We start from the raw sequence: 21,364 nt of genomic DNA, 5'->3' as shown, positions 1-21,364 counted from the left end.
TGAGCAGTAATAGTAGCTATGATGAATCCTCCATATCTATCCTGTATGTTCCTTTTTATGTATCTCAACATCCAACATGATAGTCGTATGTGATTGGAAGTGTTCTTTCACCTGGGGTGTCTGTCTGATATACTGTTGTGACAGATGCCTTGTATCAAATTTTTTTTGTTTATGTCACATTTGGACTTTTAAATTCAGATATATCAGAGAAAGATGGGAGGCCAGAAGTGGTATAGTGAAATTGAAAGGTGACAAGGAGTAATGTGTGGAGAGAGACAAAGATATAGTGGAAATATTAATCAAATACTTCAGTTCGGTATTCACTAAAGATTACCCTGGAGAAAGTCCGCTGTTGTTGACAAGACCATAGATGGGGATGGGGTAGACGAAACTCTACTTACAGAAGAGAATGACTGGGAAGAGCTAAGCAAACTTAAAGTTGACAAGGCCATGAAGCTGGATGAGATACATCCCAGGATACTGAGGAGCTCAGAGATGACACCTTTCCCTGGAAATGGGAAAGGTGTCATGGGATTGGAGAAGAGAGGTTGTGGTCCTGCTTCACAAGAATCATTTCAGAGAGGAGTCTGGAAACTACAGTCTGGTTAGCCTCACCTTGATGGTGGGAAAATTAATGGAAACTCTGCTGAGGAAAAGGATAGTGAACTATCCACAATCAGGTGGGTTTCTGGACCTGAGGCAGCATGGATTTAGCAGGGGAAGGTCCTGTCAGACAAATCTGATAGATTTTTTTGATTGGGTGACTAGAGAATTGGGTCAAGGAAGAGCACGCAATGTTATCTCCTTGGATTTCAGCAAAACTTTTGATACAATCCTGCATAGGAGGCTTGTGAATAAACCAAGAAGCTTGGGAGTGAGCGCCAAAGTGGTGGCCTGGATTTCCAAACTGGTTGAATGATAGGAGACCCCATGCAATGGTAAATGGAATCTATTCTAAAGAAAGTACCAAGTTAAGTGGAGTGCTACAGGGATCAATTTTGGGACCGGTTATGTTCAATATTTTTGTAAGCAACATTGTGGAAAGGATAAAAGGTAAACTTTGTTTATTTGCGGATGATACTAAGATCTACAAGAAATGCAGAGTCATGCATCTGGGATGCGGTAATCCAAAAGAGCTGTATATGATGGTAAGTGAAAGACTGATGTGCACGGATCAAGAGAGGGATCTTGGGGTAATAGTGTCTGGTGATCTTAGATGGTGAAGCAATTTGACAAGATGATAGCTAAAGCCAGGAGAATGCCAGGCTGCACAGAGAGGAATAACTAGTAAGAAAAAGGGGGTGATAATTCTCTTGTACAGGTCCTTGGTGAGGCCTCACCTGGAGTACTGTGTTCAATTCTGGAGCCTGTATCTCAAAAAGGATAAAAGCAGAATAGAGCCAGTCCAGAGAATGGTGACCAAAATGGTGTGGGGTCTGCATTGGAAGTCTTATGAGGAGAGGCTGATGGTCTGAGTATGTATACCCTGGAAGACAAGAAGTACAGGGGAAATATGATACAGACCATCAGATACCTGAAAGGTTTTAATGATGCATGAACCTTAAACCTTTTCCATTGGAAAGGAATCAGTAGAACTAAGGGTCACAAAATAAAACTCCAGGTGGGATGACTCAGAGCCAACGTCAGAACATATTTCTTCATGGAGAGGGTGGTGGATGCCTGGAATGCCCTTCTGAAGGAGGCGGTGAAGACAAAAACAGTCAAAGAATTCAAAGGGGCATGGGATAAATACTGTGGATCCCTTAAGGCTAGAGGACAGAAATGAAGAAAAGCATGCATTGGGGTAACTTACTGGTCTGGCAGTTGCTACCATTAGCAGAAGGCATGGAGATTACTACCCTTAACCAATAAGCCTTGATGCTTTTAATGCAACAGTAACATTGCTCTCTGCTTCAACGGCAAGGGGAAAAAAGGGAAATGGATTCAAACAACAACCGAGGGCCCCGACTTTTACGGACTGGGGTACTCAAGCACGGCGGTAACCTGCATGAAGCAGCAGTTACTACCCTTAACAGAAGGCATGGGGATTATTACCCTTAACTAATAAGCTTTGATGCAACTTCAACATCGCTCTCTACTTCGACAGTGGGGGGGGGGGGGACACAAAGGGGATTTGTATTCAAACAACCATCATGAGCCCTGACTTTTACATTCTGGGGTACTAATATACAGACATAAGGGAAAAGCACAGGACTGCTTCTACAGCCAAGTCCATAAGCAAAGCACACTAAGCAGCATTGTCTGAATTTTCAAGAAGGTTCATCTCCCAGTAAAAATGTTGCTAGTAGTAATTTTTTATGGGTTATTTTAAAGCTTAGGGATAACTGCTCGAAGTGGCAGTTATTACTCTTAACAGTATCATGGGGTAACCTGCAGAAAGTGGCATTACTACCCTTAACAGAAACATGGGGATAACCTGCCCGGAGCAGCAGTTACTACCATAAGAAGCTTGCTGGGCAGACTGGATAGAACATTTGTTCCTTTTCTGCCGTCATTACTATGTTATTAGTATGTGGCTACTGCTCTTTGTGCCCATGTGTGTGCGCGCCATTGCTGTTTCCATTCTGTGCTTTGGGCAAGGTTTTCTGTTGCACACAAAGAAAACTCTGTGCAGAGTAGGTGTCATGCATGATGTGGTTGCAACCTGTCCAGTCTTTTGTTACTTTATCTTTCTTTTGTTTTCGCTGGATTCAAACTTTACAATTTCCATTTATGTTAATATGTATCTTCTGCCCTTTCTTTTTTCTTGTTTTGTTGAATACCACAATCTGCTGCAGAAAAAGTGGTACTGTCTTTTTAAATGAAACTTATCATAAGAAAATGAAGCCAGGGAGCATTATAATCAAAGCAGCTTGGGACACTTTTCCTTTGTTTATGGCATGCGATTCCATTAATAAAGCACAATTTATTTCAGATACATTTGATTTTGCCGTAAGAGGAAAAGAAAAATGATAAATTTGTTCCCATAAGCTACAATAGAAGCTGCCCAGATGAACTAAGAAATGAAATGACCCTTTAGAAAACTGCATGACCGATACGCGAGTAAAAGTATGTGCATGTATGGACTTTTGCACACAGATTCCAGGGGGTGAAATCTGGGCAGGTTTGGGACATGGGTGTATACGTTTTGATTTTATGTTCAAAAACTTTTTATTGCATACAAAATCAATTATAATCACCTTTAGATTACAGTGTTTCTTATGCACTCCAAAGGTATCACCACATATAGACACACAATCTTTTCTTTGCTTTTTCCCTTATATATCCCTTCCCAGTTGTCTCCCTACATCCCTTCCCTACGCCATAATAAATCTCATTATTCCAAACCAGTTCTCTACCCCACCACATTTCTCCTCCTTTCACAGCCCCTTCCCTATTTATCTTCCAGTCATAGTTCCAAAAAGGTATGCGCATAGATTCTCTCAGCAAAGCTATGTGCACCAAATAGCAGGTGAGTGGTTTTGGCGAGATAATTTTCAAAGCAAACACACACACACACGTTTGTTTTGAAAACTGGTGTAACTTGGGTGCGCAACAGCCTGCATATTTATGCAGCTGTTAAAAATTTACCTCCTTAGGGGGTTGATTTTCAAAAGGGTTTGTACCCACAAATCACCTTTTGAAAATCAACGTGGGTCCATTCTGTATAAAAGTGCATGCGCTTGCTTTTACTCAGACCTTGAAGAGGCATTGGGGCGAGGAAGGATTTCTGTGCGCACTTTTGCTTTTTGAACCTGAGTGCCTAAATCCGCATGCACAGGGCAGAAGTAATTTTGTGCACTTATGTCACTAGGCGCATTGAGACACCCACAAATTTTCAAAGCAGACAGACAAGTCCATTTTGAAAACTTGAGCTACTACCCCAAAGAACCCACAGATTTTAGCCCTGTTTGGGCTGTTTGCAAATTACTCTCCTATGACCAACAGAATTCCTATTTTGCTTCAAATTATCACTAAGTGTCTTCAAAAACTGGCCACATTTTGAAGAAAAAGGGATTGGTGGAGTATGATGATGCAGTTAGAGTATGGAAAAGAGCTGATCTAGGGACTTCAGCCGAGTATCACATTTTTGTTCTGCAAACCCTTTTTTATTCTGTGGGTTTCACAAATTGTCATAGTGGCTTTGTCCATCTTCTTCTGGGCTATAACATGTAGACATAGATTTTGTGCAATCAGAAGGTTATCAAGGAAACTGCGATCTTTCAACCTAACCAAGCAAATATGTAATGATCAAAATTTAACTTTGCAATTTAATCATTTTACTTCCAACATGAGTCTGCATGCAAAAGACAAAAAAAGGATCTTGCATTTTTTTTTTATTTTTTTTTTGTTAATAAAAAAAATATATACAATAAATGGCTTGGCTCACTAAGAGAAAGGAATTTAACTTTCAAAACTGTCCATGGTATACCATTTGCAGATGTAAGCGGGCCGGTGGAGATTTATGCTAGCAATTTGTAAACTCTGTGGTGAAAGCTACACACTTTATAAACATACCATGTATTCTGCCCTGAAAATACACGCGTATATTTCCGTACACACATACATATTTGTACTGCAGGAACACGCATACCCTCACTACCCTTTTTATAAAAGTACGCACATAAAGGTGAATTTTAAAAGCCTTATGTGCACCAAAGCCTGGAGCTATGTGCATGTCTTGGGCCAGCACATGCCGTGCAGATTTTAAGAAGCACCAGAGTACGCACGTATCTCCTAGTATGCGCACAAATCAAGAAGTTAAAAAAGAGGTGGGGAATGGGCTGGGCAGAGCATGGATGGGACATGGGCAATCTGGGAAGGTCACTTGAAATGTGCACGTAAGTGCACGTACAAGGGCGCCAGGATCTCCTACCGTGTAACATTACTTCTGCTGTGGATGGTGTATAAGTTTTAAAATTAAAAAATCAGGACTAGTCAGTGGGGTTTGGTCATGGCCAATAGTGTAAAAGGGGAGGCTATCTAGATAGGGGGGGGTTAGGAAGTCCTATCCTTTACCAAGACGAACTGGGAACGAGTATTTGCTTCGGTGCACGAGCCTAGCAAAATCCCCCACTTATGCTATAGAAGTGACATTTGCACGCACATGTACACATCCATATAACACTGCATACATATGTACGTGCGTACTGACGATTTTATAACATATGCGCAAATAGCGCACATGACATAAAATGGCCACGTCCATTCGTGTGAGTTGCCATACATATATACATGTACGCCCTTGCGGCTGTTTAAAATTTACTGTTCCCGAGGATAACTTTCAAACAACTAATTGCGGTGGCATATAAGTTCCTATATGGCTGCATATAGATCTTTGCTAGTATTTCATAGCTCATGTAGTATAAAATACACATATCTTTACCCTGGAACATGCGCACATATGTAAGCTTATGCGCGAATACATACAGTACATTTAAAGTGAGTATTTCCAATTTATTGAATGCACGTATTTCTTCTACTTATTTCAAAAATATATGCACATATATTTTATACACAAAAAAAAGTAGGACTTCTTTGTGTAAAACCCAATTTACACACAAGTCAGCATATTTTAAAACATGTGTGCGTAATTGAAATTAAGCAGTTTACCAATTATTCCATCAATTCACCCAGTCCTTCTCCAGGTCATCGAGACTCTCCTGGTTCTTTAGCCTGAACAGCCCCCAATTCATCCCAACCAACCTACACAGTAAGCAAGCCAGATATCAACTGTGCAACATAATTAGCAGATGTAAAATTACGCTAATAAGTTACCAAATATACAACTGTTAGTCCTGCCCTGGAACATTACTAGACTGTCCTTTTTTCTTTACACGAGCATATATTTGGGTGCAAAATGTAAAGTTCGCCCATGCTCTTGACTTTTATAAAATAGTGAATGTACAAGTACAGGCTATTTATCTGTGTATATGCTCATTTTAACAAGTGTTAAGTTTTGAAAATTCACCCCTTATATGCTAATTTTACACATGTAAACCCTGTGTAACTTGTTGAAAATTACCTCCAATAAGGATAAATATTTGCACATATTACAAATGGTCTCTACAATATAAATCGTGGCAGAAAAAGCAAAATGAAAACCAGGGCTAGCCTGTGAAAATAACTGGTTTTCAGTCTACATAATATTCAAATTAGAACAACACAGCAATCAGAGACTGAAGGAGTGCATCAGTCCATACAGTGTAATATATTATTTACAGATGGATCAAAAAAACCTGGTCTTAGATCGCATTCACACATTGCCACACATTTTTCTTACTCTTTTCCCAGTTTTCAAGATCATTTTAATGTGATTTCAGACTAACTGAACAAATCTGTCCAATTTCAAAATTATGGGAGGAATTTGACAATTACGATCCAAGATCATGATTTGATGTGGACCATCTTCTGCTGCTTTGGGATTCCAGCTGAATTGGAACCAGGGCTGCAATCAGGGTGCCTTAAGCCTTCAATTGGACAGGGATTTATTTTACTCTGTTTTATCTCTCTTCCCAATTTACTTTAATCTAGTCCGTAACAGTTCTTGGTCAGGGGGCCATGCAATCATGGCCCTAAATCTGGCCACTACCTATTACCATTGCATGATGACCGACTGCCCTATCTCAGCAGGGGCTGAGAATGCTCGTCCTGGCCAATCTGGGGAGAAAGAGGCCGGAGCTGGGAATTAAACCCAGGTCCCTCTGTATGGCAGTGCACGACACTGCCAGTGAGTCACTAAACCCGCCTTTAATATAGTTTTCAGTCCAAAACTTGTAGGGTTTTACAGAAGAAGGGAAAAGAAACACGATTTCTAATCTTCAGTCTTACTTTTAAAGAAACAGAACCACACACAGTGAGCAACTCAAAAATAAATAATGTTTTTATAATCTACCCCTACATTTCATTTACTATTTAAAGTTTCCTCTTTTCCTCCCAATACACCCTATTTAATGCATAGAACAAAATTACATCCTAATATATTATGACATTTTTTGCTTAGTGCAGCTACTACAACCGTTTGTGCATCTTATTCTCCAAAAGGAATCCCAGTAACTGTTTCCTAGGCAATTTTTATATCAACTGAATACTCTAGGATTACAAATACAAAGAGATAGGCAATTGTGAAATGGTGATGGTATCAATATTAAAGGTTCTGAGGTTTACCAGCACTGTCACAATCATATTACATGTTATGAACTGGCGCTTATATTTCCTTTTGCAAACTACTCTCATTACATTGCTACTGTCCTCATGCATGCGCACCCCAACAGCAGGGTTCATGTGAAGGTCCTGGTAGCAGTTAGTAAATATCACAAAAAAAGGGAATCCAATGTGGTGCAGACGTACAAGTAATTTATATGCAAACAAACATCCCCAGTAAAAACATATTTTCCAATTTTTCAATTCTTAAACCTTACACATTAAATTAGAGGCAGAAAGATCCACAAAACAATTTCTTGTGAAGTGAGGACCATCATTCATAACACCCCTCGGATGCTGGAGAATTAAATGTGTTGGGTTTTTTGTTTGTTTTTTTTTTAACTCCTGTGTTTTCATCAACAAGGGGTCTTAAATAATCATGGGTCCAAGAGTTTGTAAAACAATTTTTTTAAAAAGTATTTTTATATGCTCTAACATACTGCTAGTGAAGAAGCAACGCCTCCCATTCGTTAAGCCCGAAGTGATGATATATTTCGAACTGCTGCCTCAGGGGCTTCTCATCTGTGACAACGCTATCAGTTTGTGGTACAGCGCAATAAGCGGAGGTTTCCTTTATAAGTAGTAGATGGCGCTGTACCACAAACTGATAGCGTTGTCACGGATGAGAAGCCCCGGAGGCAATGGTTGGAAACATGATATCATGTCGGGCATAATGAATGGGAGGCTTTGCTTCTTCACTAGCAGTATTTTAGAGCATATAAACTACTGGACCCATGATTACTTAAGACCAATCTGTAAAAACACTGGAGATAGAAAAAAAAATCTTTTCTCCAGCAATCTGCGGGTCCTCACTTCAGAAGAAATTGCTTTGTGGTTTTTCCCTGTATCTAATTTAATGTGCAAGATTTAAGACTTGAAAAATGTGAGAATTTGTTTCTCTGGGGACCAGTTAGTAACATGACAGCTTTTAGCTCTAATGAAATCAGAAAACAGCATAACAGTTACAGAATGGAGCTAAAAACGTCAACTCTAGTTAAAGCAGCTGAACAAGAGAGAGAATACAAAGGCTCAGAAAAGAATATGAAAAGCTGAAAAACATTTACATACCACATACCTTTTTGAAAACTTGTTCTCCTTGCTCCTGGGAAAGCTGATGGTGAGAAGGAGTTGCTCATATTTCCATTGCCCTCAGGACTTTAACAAGTATTGCTTTGGTTTATTCTAAAATGCGCTATTAAATTAAAATAAAGGAAAAAAAAGTGTCTCACAGACACTATAGAAAAATAGAGGTGACACCCAAAAAAATATTAACAAATATGCAAATACAGTTTTTAAAAAAAAGGCGAGGTATTTTTCCCATCGTTTCTTGAATGAATTAGCACTTTCCAAATGTTATTTGCTCATGAGATGGAGGGTGCACAACTTACAAATCCATCTCAGAAACAGCTGGAAACAGCTCTTCATAAGGACAAACTGAGGCAGGAAAGACAGAGATCCAGGATAACAAAATCAGGTATCAGGGTATCTTCAGAGCTGCCTGAATCTTTCAGGCTAGAAGGGGAAGATCATATCTTCCACACAGTAAGTGCAAATCTCAAAATGTAGACGTCACCACAAAGTTATTCCTTTGTCACAGAAGTAATCCATTTAATTGTGGCTTTTCAAAACAGTAAGATTATCCAGTACTCCAATTACTTTTTCAAGACTTTCTTTCAAATACATATAAGAACTTAAAAAAAAAAAAAAAAAAGTTGTGTGATTTCTGTTTCCTGATACACACTAGAGACAAGAAATGTGCCTCTCTTCATTAAAACAAATATTCTTTAAAAAATATATCCACAGTCTATCTGGATTTCCAACTTAAAAAAAACAAAAACAAAAACATCTTTTTCCACATCTTCAGAGTTATTTTCTGTGTTTATAAATTTGTGCTTTCAGGACACATACATAAAAAAAACCAAAAACTAGAAGTCAAAAAAATGATAATAAGAGGACAGTAAATAGCCCCTGGATTGCTGGCAGCTGCCCCTTTATTCTGCGGTGGGAGAGCAGTTGCCTCAGTTCGAGAGAGGCTCTTCTAAATCATCCTCATCAAAGCCGTGAAATGTCGATGTGTCGCTTTCCGACGTGGAACCAAACAAATCCTCCGCGTTGCGTGTCTGCTTCTCCTTCCTGCCTTCTCTTCCCATATAAGCTGACATGTATGATGAATATATCAGCACATGGGTTAAGCAACAGACATTATTATTATTATAATTATTATTATTATTATTAACAATTCATATCACTAATAGGTCACCACAGCAATGGCCCAACAGCATTAGGAAAAAAAATAACACACCATAAAAATCTACACAATAAAACCAATAAACCAATGCCCAGTTAAAGTGATTGCAGCGAAAGGGTTAATTGTGTTTTTCCTCTTCTTAAAGACATCATCAGGCACATTCTTTATTGCTACTTTTGATGCAAATTTTTAAAGATAAGGTACTATCAATAGTTAGTAAATAAATAGCTCCACGTACCACTGAGTGCCCATCCGTTTTGTTTATGATCTGCATGAAATAATTGCTGCTGGATAACCCCCAGGCAACCAAACAGCTATCCATCAATGTTTTGTTGCCTACCACATGCCTCAACATAGAACAGAAAACACTAAAGGACTGAAATTTACGCAAGAAGATTCTACTTTATAATATAAGGACTCTTTAGGTTAATATTCAGTAGAAGAAAACAAGTGAATGCCAAGAACTTTCTGTTAGTGACCTTAGAATACGCCATAAGTCTTTAAGCTCAGCATCTCCATAAAAGAAGAAAAATCCTCAGTTCCTCATCACAAAGCGCCAGAGGAAAATAGTCCCTAACAATGAGTGTTTCAAACAATCTGCATCTGAAAGTTTAGTTGTCATGGATTCTGTTGTATTCCTGTTGCAATATCATTTAGTGCACGTGGCTGATCCATTCAGTATCCGTGTTCAAGGTACCAAGGGATGTGTAACCCTGGTCCCTTGGAGAACTGTTGTGCATTTACTTTCTAATAGGCTCAGATTGTGATCATCTCCTTGGAAAACTGACTCCCAAATCATTAAGGGCTTGATTTTCAAAGTGGCTTCCATGCATAAAACCCTTTGAAAATCAATTAAGGGGTTTTGTGTGTGTGTAAAAGGACCTGTGAAACTCCATTTTTTTGTGCATTTTTACCTGCATTAGCAAAAGGTGGTCCAGGGGGCCGAGCTGAGGCGGGAAAAGCATTTATGCAGCTGCTTTCAGCTTAACGCAGGGATGACTCTCTGTGCGTACGTGCATGCACGTACTGGGACAACCCCAAACGTTTTCAAAGCCAACGTATGCGCAGAGGTCCAGTTTGGGCTAAAGTCCTATACCAGCTGTTATAAAATTACCGTCTAAGGGGAGCAACGTTCAAAGGGATTCCCCACAAGTGTTATTTATGGAGGAAAATACCTTGGAAATTTGTCTCTCCCCGTCTCCCCTTCCAGGATGGGGAAAAGTATGGGCCCTCTGAAAAGTGCGTATATTTTAATCCATGTGCAAAGAGGAACTGGGATGGGCTGAGGAAGCATGAATGGAAGTCTCCATGCATACTGTCACGTGTGTACTTCGCATCCGCTCCCCTGCAGCTGCAATCTACATGGGCACTTTTGTACCCACACTGTGCACGCTGGGTGGAGTTTCCCTTCGAAAATAAGCTGGCAGTCCTGTGGGTACAACGTGTGCAAGGGGCTGCAAGATCGACCTCTAAAACTTCTCAGACGTCCCCAGAAGAGAGGAAGGGAGCTCTCTGCTATCTTGCAGACCTGCTAAGCAGCCTGGTACCTGACTGATCATCTCATGTCCAATGGTGATAGAAGCAGCACATAAAAGAGTCTGCCAAAGTTAGGCCCGTGTATAAATTGTGTTAAAAAAAATAAAATAGTGATTCATAATTTATAATGGGCTTTGTGCCAGCGTGCGGTTCTTTTTAAGTGACTATGAAAGAATGAAGGGCTCATTTACATGTTCATCCATTCTCGTGTGTTTTCTCCATTACAAGAGAAACTAAAGAGGCAGTCAGGAGAAAATTGCCAAAAACTTTTAGATACTGCTTAGATTGAATAAATCCCTGCCACACTGGATATGTGTGATGAGTTGGAATATGCTTTGGTAGATGCCAGTGAGGCACAGTAGAAAAGTAGAAATGTTTAAAAAAATTAATTGATGGCATTTTCTCATCCTCTCCACCAATGCTTTCCAGAACTGGAAAGCAAACAAAGATTCAAGCAACTGCTAATGGACTATTTGGAATAAATATTTTGATGCACAGGACCTAAGCTGCAATAGATAGCTTTACAGTTCCTTGGTGGTCCACTATCATCATACATAGAAGCCATTTTTAAATATCTGATTGCTTTAATAACTCTCATAACCAAAGTGAGTTTCCTTTATAAATGTTTATATTTTTTTTTATTTTTAACTTCTAGGTTATTAATTAATTTTAGGCCATTGCACTACATTTTAATTGTAAAGTTATAATTTAGGTTGTTTAATCTTGCAGAACTCAATTATGGAATTTTATTTATTTTATTTATTTTTATTTTATTTAAATTTCTTATATACCGGCATTCGCGATGGGAGTCGCATCATGCCGGTTTACAAATAACAAGGTGTGACAACAGAATAAATACTTAATAACTTAAAAACATTAACATGTGATAGAAGAATAAGGTAGCAGTTACAATAAAACAGGGATAAAATGCAACTTGGAATGAAGAGAAGGCAAAAGAGAGATTAACACTGAGATAACAAAAGAATGACCAAGGTAAATAAAACCAAGGTAAATAAACCTGCCTCATTAAAAAAAAAAAAAAGAGAACATTATTGAGTTGTCAAAGGTTGTTGATTACCCTGACGGGAGTTCTTAGTTGCTTGAGTTGAGAGTGGGTTCAGTTGGTGTCTGGAAAGGCTTTCAAGAATAGCCAGGTTTTAAGTCTTTTTCTGAAAGTGGGGAGGCAAGGTTCCTGTCTCAGTTCTGGTGGGATAGAATTCCACAAGGTAGGTCCTGCTGTAGAGAAAGCTCTGTCTCTGAGAGTCCTATGGTTAAAGGTTTTTGCAGGAGGCACCTGTAATGAGTCTCTGTAGGACTCTCTGATAGGTCTGATGGAGGTATGTTTTTTAAATGGGATTTGGAGGTTAAGCGGAGAGAGTTGATGGAATGCTTTGTAGATGGTAGTAATGGATTTATATAAGATTCTATAGTGCACTGGCAGCCAATGTAAGTCTTTGAGAATCGGAGATATGTGGTCTCTTCTTCTTGTGTTTGTCAAAATTCTGGCCGCCGTGTTCTGAACCATCTGAAGAGGTTTAGTATGAGAAGACGGGAGACCTAATAGAAGAGAATTGCAATAATCTAACTTAGAGAAGATTATTGATTGCAAAACTGTTCTGTAATCGTGGAAATGGAAAAGTGGTTTGATTCTTTTTAAGACGTGTAATTTATAAAAGCAGTCCTTCGTGGTTTGATTAATAAAAGATTTTAGATTTAGCCGATTGTCGATAATGGCTCCTAGGTCTCTTACATGTGAAGTTTGAAAGCCGGTTGGAGGATTTGAGGTGAGGTTACTGTTTTCAGGGGAAATTATGAGGACTTCGGTTTTAGCGGAATTTAAGATTAGATTTAGGCTGGAGAGGAGGTTGTCAATATTTTGAAGACAGTTTTCCCAGATTTTGATAGTTTTTGTAAGGGATTCTTTGATAGGGATGACAATCTGGATGTCATCTGCGTATAGAAAGTATTTGAGGTTAAGATTGGTTAATAGTTGACATAGGGGTAGGAGGTAAATGTTAAAGAGCGTGGGGGAGAGAGAGGAGCCCTGTGGAACACCTAGCGAAGAAGGGTAAAACTGTGATTCTTTGTTATGTATTTTGACTTTATATCCTCTGTTTCCCAAGAATGATTTGAACCAGGCAAGAGCAGAGCCTGTAATTCCGATGTTCGCAAGTTGATTTAGGAGAAAGGAGTGATTCACGGTGTCAAAGGCCGCCGATAGGTCGAGGAGTATCAGCAAGTAGGCGTGACCTTTATCGAGGCCCATGATGAGGTAATCTGTCAGAGATATGAGAAGTGATTCTGTACTTAAAGATTTTCGGAAGCCGTATTGAGTGGGGAATAATATGTTGTTGTCTTCGAGGTATTCTGATAATCTGGTGTTGACTAATTTTTCTGTAACCTTGGCTATAAAAGGAAGGTTGGATATTGGGCGGAAGTTGGATGGATCTTTAGGATTAAGGTTCGGTTTTTTTAATAGGGGTTTGATAGAAGCAACTTTCAGGTCGTCTGGATAAATTCCTTGGGCTAAGGAACAATTGATAATGTCAGTTAGGGTTTTGGAGATGGTATCTGGTATTAGCAGCAGTAGTTTGGGAGGGATCTGGTCAAATGGCACTTCGTTTATTTTTTCCTCTCATTTGATCAGAACATCCATTAACCAGTGTGGGAAATACTTTACATGGCACAGGCCACGACACAAAATATCACAGCCAGTATTAGCTCTAAATTTCCCATGAGTTTAGAAAGTCGCTTTAAACCAATTTCAGACTTCAAAATGAATTGTCTTTGGCGATAACGAAATCTACTCAAAACTGGTCTAGAACCATTTTCAAATACTCTGTGAGAATATTAAATGATGATTTACTATAGCTAAGGTAAAAAACTAAACCAAGTAAAAAGGTGAAGGACACCAATAATAAATTTAAAAAAAGAAAAGAAAAGTATTTTCCAGAAATAACACTAAAGTAAGAAAAGATCATTCTTGAAAAATACTTGAAGAGAAGATCCATTTTGTAACATTACAAAGGGATGCACATTTTCACTTTAATAGGAATTCATTTGAACTTTGCAATCAATAAATTGTAGTATTCTTTTAAATCCCTGGGTTCAAATGTGTTCCAATCAAAACAGCTCTCTAATATATAATTCACCTTCCAAGGCAAAGGGGAACTCTAGCAGTCTCTGGAAAACAGAACACCCAGTCTGGAAAAGCTAAGGGGATCTTTACAACCTGTTTTCTGAGAGTTACACAGGGGGAGAAGGTGAGCTGCAATAGACTTACCAGAGCGCCCACAATCAGAGCAGGACACGAGTTCTTCTGGTCGTCCACTCTTTTTGTTCATATTGGAGCCTCCAAGGCAGAAGTCACAGTAGTTATTGGGAAGAATAGCTCCATCTGGTCCTTTCTGGGCTGAAGGAAAATTAAAATAAATCAGGTTTACTTTAGAACAGATAATACAGAACTTCATTACAGCTCTAAACTTAGGGATCTGCTAAGTAGTGCAACTCTAAGACCTTTATTCATTCACCATAGAGTACTCTATAAAGGGTGCCTCATAAGAACAGGAACAAAATAAAAATATGAAATGCATAAAGGTAGTACATAATGAAAAAGGTATGAACAGGTAAGGTTTTTAACTGGGAACAGAAAGAGGGTGGGAGCATCTTGAACTTCAAACCATAGTTTGCACAAAATGAAGTGTGCTAAAAGAGAGAAAGAACAGAGGTGGGAAATCTGTTTGATACAGGGGGACACCAAGGAGAGTGTGCATTTGGGAGTGAAGAGAGTAACAATGATGAATAAGAGCAGAGAGATGGTGGGTAGCCAGACTATGAACACACTCATAAGTAAAAACCAGCATTTGGTTGATTCTAGAATGGAATTAGATTGGAAGCCAGCAAAGAACATAAGAACATAAGAAATTGCCATGCTGGGTCAGACCAAGGGACCATCAAGCCCAGCATCCTGTTTCCAACAGAGGCCAAACCAGGCCACAAGAACCTGGCAATTACCCAAACAATAAGAAGATCCCATGCTACTGATGCAATTAATAGCAGTGGCTTTCCCTAAGTAAACTTGATTAATAGCCATTAATGGACTTCTCCTCCAAGAACTTATCCAAACCTTTTTTGAACCCAGCTACACTAACTGCACTAACAACATCCTCTGGCAACAAATTCCAGAGCTTTATTGTGCGTTGAGTGAAAAAGAATTTTCTCCGATTAGTCTTAAATGTGCTACTTGCTAACTTCATGGAATGCCCCCTAGTCCTTCTATTATTCGAAAGTGTAAATAACCGAGTCACATCTACTCGTTCAAGACCTCTATTGATCTTAAAGACCTCTATCATATCCCCCGTCAGCCGTCTCTTCTCCAAGCTGAAAAGCCCTAACCTCTTCAGCCTTTCCTCATAGGGGAGCTGTTCCATCCCCTTTATCATTTTGGTTGCCCTTCTCTGTACCTTCTCCATTGCAACTATATCTTTTTTGAGATGCGGCGACCAGAATTGTACACAGTATTCAAGGTGCGGTCTCACCATGGAGCGATACAGAGGCATTATGACATTTTCCGTTTTATTAACCGTTCCCTTCCTAATAATTCCTAACATTCTATTTGCTTTTTTGACTGCTGCAGTACACTGAGCCAACGGTTTTAAAGTATTATCCACTATGATGCCTAGATCTTTTTCCTGGGTGGTAGCTCCTAATATGGAACCTAACATCGTGTAACTACAGCAAGGGTTATTTTTCCCTATATGCAACACCTTGCACTTGTCCACATTAAATTTCATCTGCCATGTGGATGCCCAATCTTCCAGTCTTGCAAGGTCCTCCTGTAATGTATCACAGTCTGCTTGTGATTTAACTACTTTGAATAATTTTGTATCATCCGCAAATTTGATAACCTCACTCGTCGTATTCCTTTCCAGATCATTTATAAATATATTGAAAAGCACCGGTCCAAGTACAGATCCCTGGGACACTCCACTGTTTATCCTTTTCCACTGAGAAAATTGACCATTTAATCCTGCTCTCTGTTTCCTGTTTCCAAAGAAAAAACATAAACCAGAGGATGTGGGAGTAACTGGGCTGATGGTCAAGAGCAGGGATAGGTAACCTCCAATCTTTGTGGACACCAAACCACTTCCTGTCCTTCAATGCCTGTCATCTACTTCTCTATGTTGTTTATCTGCCTTACTTTGACTACTGCAAAAGTCTCCTTTAGGTCTCAAAGACTCGCTTTACTCACTATAACAACTCCAAAACTATGCAGCTCTTAACCAGGGATAGGCAACTTTCAGTCCTTCTGGACAACAACCCACTTGGGTTTTCAGGATATCCCAAATAAATATGCAGGAGATAGACTGGCATACACATGTCTGAATTGCAATCATATCTGTCTCCTGCATATCCATTTGGGATATCCTGAAAATCCAAGTGGATTGGTGTCCATTAGAACTGGAGGTTGCCTACTCCTGGTAAAGAGATGGGTAGTTTTGAAATAGTTACAGTGAATAAACTGAGGAGTCTTTCAAATTTGTAAAGAGTCTTTTATAATAGTCAAAAAGAGGTTACTAGATAAACAGCATGGAGTAGGAGCTGACAGGCATCAAAGGACAGGGATGAACCGCTTTTATAAACATTAAGAGCCAGATGTAAAGCATTTTTCCCATATTCCCCAAATAGGAAAAAAAACCTTTAGTACATCTAGCCCATATGAGGCAGATACCAGAGGAATGAGCAGAATGTGGAAAAGAAAAGAGAATAGGAAAAGAAAAGAGGTGAGAATAAAATGATTCTTAGCAGAATCAGAGAAAGGGAGCTTATGTAAACATGATAAAACAAGATCATTCAGCACATGTGACAAATGCATGAAAATTTATGTAATAAAAACTGTAATCATCTTAAAATTCAACCTTTTTATTAATCATTGGTATTGACAAATATAAAATATAAGAAAACATTAGAATTTTAATCATACCAATGAACTAGTCCCTTTATCCCAAAACAACCCAACAAGAACACCAAACAGAGATAATATAAATAAAATTCTGATGCAAGAGGTTGCACAAAATATGAAGGAACTACATGATCATTTTTGTGAAAATACCATGCTGCTTTACTGCCTGGACAGGTTTTTCTGCAGTTTAAGGCTAAGAGAGAGAGAGAGAGATTCTTTAAAAGGCTCTTCTATAAGTAAACTATTTACACTACTGTAAGAGAGGCAACCAGTAACTTGGGGGGAGGTTTTGGTGGTGGGCTAGGTTTGGGGGGACAGTATTACATGCACAGTCAGTGATACGAACAGCACAGTAGACATCACTGAAGATTTTATGTGATTTGGAGTGATGAAAGGTACACAAAGCTGAGATTTGTACAATGTGCTCTTGACCTAGCTTGATGCATTCCCTACCTAGGTGCTATCAAGCTAGGTCGAGAGTACAATGCTCAAACCTCATCATTGTGTACCTTTCAACTCTCCAAATCACATAAAATCTTTACAGATTTTAACTGTGCTGTTCATACCTCTGACTGTGCATGTAAAACTGCCCTCCAAAACCTAGCCCACCACCAAAGTCTCACCCCGAGTTCAGAATGCCCCTCCTTACAGTGGTATAAAAAGGTGACTAATATGCATGCCTCTCCTGGGGTGCTCTCTCCCTCGCCTCTCCCTGCCTGAAACGGGATTTGTGATAAAACCTGTTTTGGCTGTAATGCACAGCTATTGCATGCATAATGCTAGGAAAAAAGATGTGTTTTTTTCCAGTGTTAAATCCCATGATACTGTGCGTTACTTTATCGCATGCAATGTTAAGTGCCCCTCATTTCCATTTGCTCTGCCAAACTCCTCCCACTTGACTACATTTTTTAAATTTGCATACACATCTTGCAACATGTTATTTATCACGTGATAAGGCTCTAATGCAATTTGATAAGTGACCCATTTAGTTTGAACCTGAGGCAACAGAAGGTAAAGTGACTGGCCTAAGGTCACAAGGAACAACAGTGGGGCTTGACCGCTAGTCTCCCCGGCTCATAGGCCACTGCTCTAACCACTAGGCTACTCCTCCCCTCCTCCACTAAATCAACTGTTCAGGCTTTCCAACTAACTAAATCAGGAGGCTTTTCAGATACCCAAGCAAATAAAATATATCTGTTAGCTATCAAAAAGACCTTGGCCAAAAACAACCTGTGAAATTTACCTCCAAAAACAGGTTTCTGCAAAGGATTTAATAAATGAAACAGTACATAATATTTTTTTTGCTGGCTACCACACTCAAATCATAAACAATACTTCTCCAAAAGGACTGGATTTTTGGACACTCACTTGAACAATGATATAAAGTACCTTGAGCAGCATATTTTAAACTGTCTAATTATATAATTCCAGCCTTACTGGCCCTTAATAGTGAAAAGATTTGTAATGGACTCTTCAGGATCACTACCGTAAGTGGCTCTAGCTAGAGTTGTTTAGGTTAGTAATTAGGGAAGGTACAATTCAATGCAGCCCCTTCCTTTGAGGGTGTTGGAATGGCCATCCCCCTGTATAAGGGTTTATAAGCAAATCTCTACTGAGAGTTTACAGGCAGTGCTTTTAGGATTTTGGAGAGTAAGGTAGCAGTGAGGAGCGTTTGTTTGCACTGGTTTTCAGGCCTGCTGGGAGGAACCAGGCAAACCCTGCCTGGAGATCCCAAGCAAGGGGGCCGATGCAATAAAGTCGCGTAGAAAGCAGGCGCTGACCAGTCAGCGCCCACTCTCTAAACACGCGCATGGCGCCATGCAATATTAAAATCAGGGGGTCGCATTAGCAAACCAAGGGCCTCATTTTCTAAAGTATCGCAGGCCAAAACGGGGGGCGGGCCTGCGTTAGCTGGCAGCGATTGCTGCCGGTTTCGCATCCAATAGCACCACCATAGAAGGTGTAGCTATTGGGCGCAAACTCGGACGCGAAAAGGGCCTTATCTTTTCGTCGTCTGCGGCGTCTTCGCGGAGTCGGCCCCGGTGACGCCCCGACTTCTCTTCTGGGGCCGACTCCGCCCCCTTTTTGGTATCGCACATTTAGAAAATGAGGTCCCAAATCGTTTTTCGTGACTGCTGTATACCAGTCACGAAAACAGACGCAGAGTTTATCGGCATCGGTTTTCCTTACTGGCGGACAGCCACGAAAACAGATACCGATAAACCTGGCATTGGTTTTCGTGACGGCCGTTCGCCAGTAAGGAAAACCGATGCCGAGTTTATCGGCGTCGGTTTTCCTTAACAGCGAATGGTAGTCACGAAAACCAACACCGGGTTTATCGGTATCTGTTTTTGTGGCTGTCCGCCAGTAAGGAAAACAGACGCCGATAAACTCGGCACCAGTTTTCGTGAAGGGTCAGACTGTCAGGTTTTGTTTTGTTTTTTCTTTTACTTTTACCACCAACAAAGAATCCCAACCCTGGAGAAAAGGAAGACCATGAAAGAGCTAGTCAGGAGTGACCCAGCCCCAAGAGAGACATTTTTTGTGCCCCATCGGTGGTTAGTAGTCATCCAAAGATGGAGTTACAGCTAATTCTAAGAATCACACAAAATTACAGCTTTCTTAAGTCAATATTTTTAGTGAATTTAAATGTTCAGTACATTACACAGTTTCCTTCAGATCCAAAGAACCCTCTTCCATACATCAGCTAGTGTTTGCATAATTTAAAAGAAATGTATACAAACTAGAAACAGATATTAAATCTTGTTCTAAAAGGTCCAAAAGAAAATCAGATTTTGGCAAACTATATTGTGATGTATGCTGAGTGAAAGTTGCAGTCACATAGTGCTCTGAATTTGCAAATAAACTAAAAAAAAAAAAAAATCATGTTGCTTAAACCCTCACTTCTCAACACAGAAATCAAAAGATTGTAAATTAACTGTATTTTCTAGTAACAGGTCTTTCACAAACTGATACCCCACTGTTTGCTAAGTTGCTGTAAACTGGATATAATAATGCAGCCTGAAATGAAGAGTACCTAAAAAAAGGAAATTATGGGGAGACTGAATACGACAACTTTGAGTTCACAGCTCTTCTCATCAAGGAGACAAAAAGATTGCAAGATATTTCAGACCGAAGCTTACCTGTATCTGCATGCAAGACATACTTCAGATTTAGAGGAGAGAGAATTTTATTTTCTAGATGTAAATCAGAATGGTTATTTGTATCATATAACCAATCCCCTAGAGACCTAAGGACCTAATACTTAAAATGTGGAAACTGTAAACCACATTCCTCCCTAATGAACATCAACCTTTTAAGAGTTACATAGGTCTTTTTAAACTATATTACTCTTCAGAAAAATCAGTTCTTTCAAAAGCCAGTTGTATTATATAATTTTCCCATAGACACAAAATGGGAAAGACCCTTTAGTACATCTGGCCCTAAATAAGGAAACAGTATAACACCAAATCCCTTCTATGTATAGAGATCTCCTTGGGATCTCCCTAATAGGTTCTAGTCAAGAGACTAGAGAATGCAGGAGTGGAGCAAACCCCTTCCTACAGCATCCCAGGGTGATGGCTGCAATGGTGGGCTCCATCGGGGGCAGAATTCATTGTGGCATGGTTGCTAAGCAGTTGGGGGGAGAAGGAGCTGCTCGTGTGTCTTGGTTCCCCTATTCCTGGTGTTTCCAGATAGGATGGAGGCAGATACTCCAACCTGGCTGGTGAAGTTGCCTCAGGTTTTGTATTTTGTTAAGAAATCTTGGATTTTACTTTTGGAGTTTATTGGAACCCCCGAGTCCTGGATCAGGGAAGAAAAATCTCCTGCCCTGGGAAGGATAGGAAGAAAGAGAAGACCTGTTGATTCCATCTCACAACCAGTGGATGAATAGTAATAACTCCATGGGGATTTTTTTGCCTTTTGGTTTAGGAGAAATATTTTGCTACCCTTCCTGCTCAGGAGTGGGGAAGAAAAGAGTTTTCCCTGCTGTGGTTTATTTATTTATTTTCACAACTTCTATTCAACTGATGCACCAATCTCAGCGGATTAAGTCAACATACACAATAAAACATAACAAAACCTTACACAACACAAAACAAACATGCCAAAACAACTAAAAAGCAACACTGCTGTACATCTCTTAGGGGAAAAGACAAAACAAAGCTTAACAAGATCAAGCAATACTCAGTCTGGGAAGGCTAGAGAAAAGAGATATATCTTTAGGTTCTTCCTAAACAGAGAAAGATCACTCTCTACTCTATAAGCTCTAGGAAGGCTGTTCCAGAGAGCAGGGCCTGCAATACAAAAGATCCGCTTGCAAGAGGTGAGGAGCGGAGGCAGCGGGTGGGGCTAGAGGGGCCAGACCATGGAGAGCTTTAAATGTCACCCGCCAGGCTATCAGAAGCCAGTGA

The 21,364-nt window shown here is 39.7% G+C and overlaps 1 protein-coding gene across 4 annotated transcripts in view; it reads right to left on the bottom strand.

The window, feature by feature from the left end:
- DPF3 (double PHD fingers 3) overlaps nt 1–21,364 on the bottom strand; it is a 529,518-nt gene that overhangs the window by 30,102 nt on the left and 478,052 nt on the right. For 3 of the 4 annotated variants that reach the window (XM_029598728.1, XM_029598729.1, XM_029598730.1), the window contains one exon: nt 14,271–14,399. In XM_029598728.1, the coding sequence (XP_029454588.1) occupies nt 14,271–14,399 (129 nt within the window). Of the gene's footprint in view, nt 1–8,278; nt 9,359–14,270; nt 14,400–21,364 lie in introns of all 4 variants that reach the window. The other variant, XR_003856300.1, reaches the window with a different exon arrangement.

The sequence above is a fragment of the Rhinatrema bivittatum genome, chromosome 4, assembly GCF_901001135.1.
Source record: "Rhinatrema bivittatum chromosome 4, aRhiBiv1.1, whole genome shotgun sequence".
Lineage (NCBI taxonomy): Eukaryota > Metazoa > Chordata > Amphibia > Gymnophiona > Rhinatrematidae > Rhinatrema > Rhinatrema bivittatum.
The sequence above is the reverse complement of the archived record's forward strand: the minus strand, read 5'-3'. Positions and strand labels throughout refer to the sequence as shown.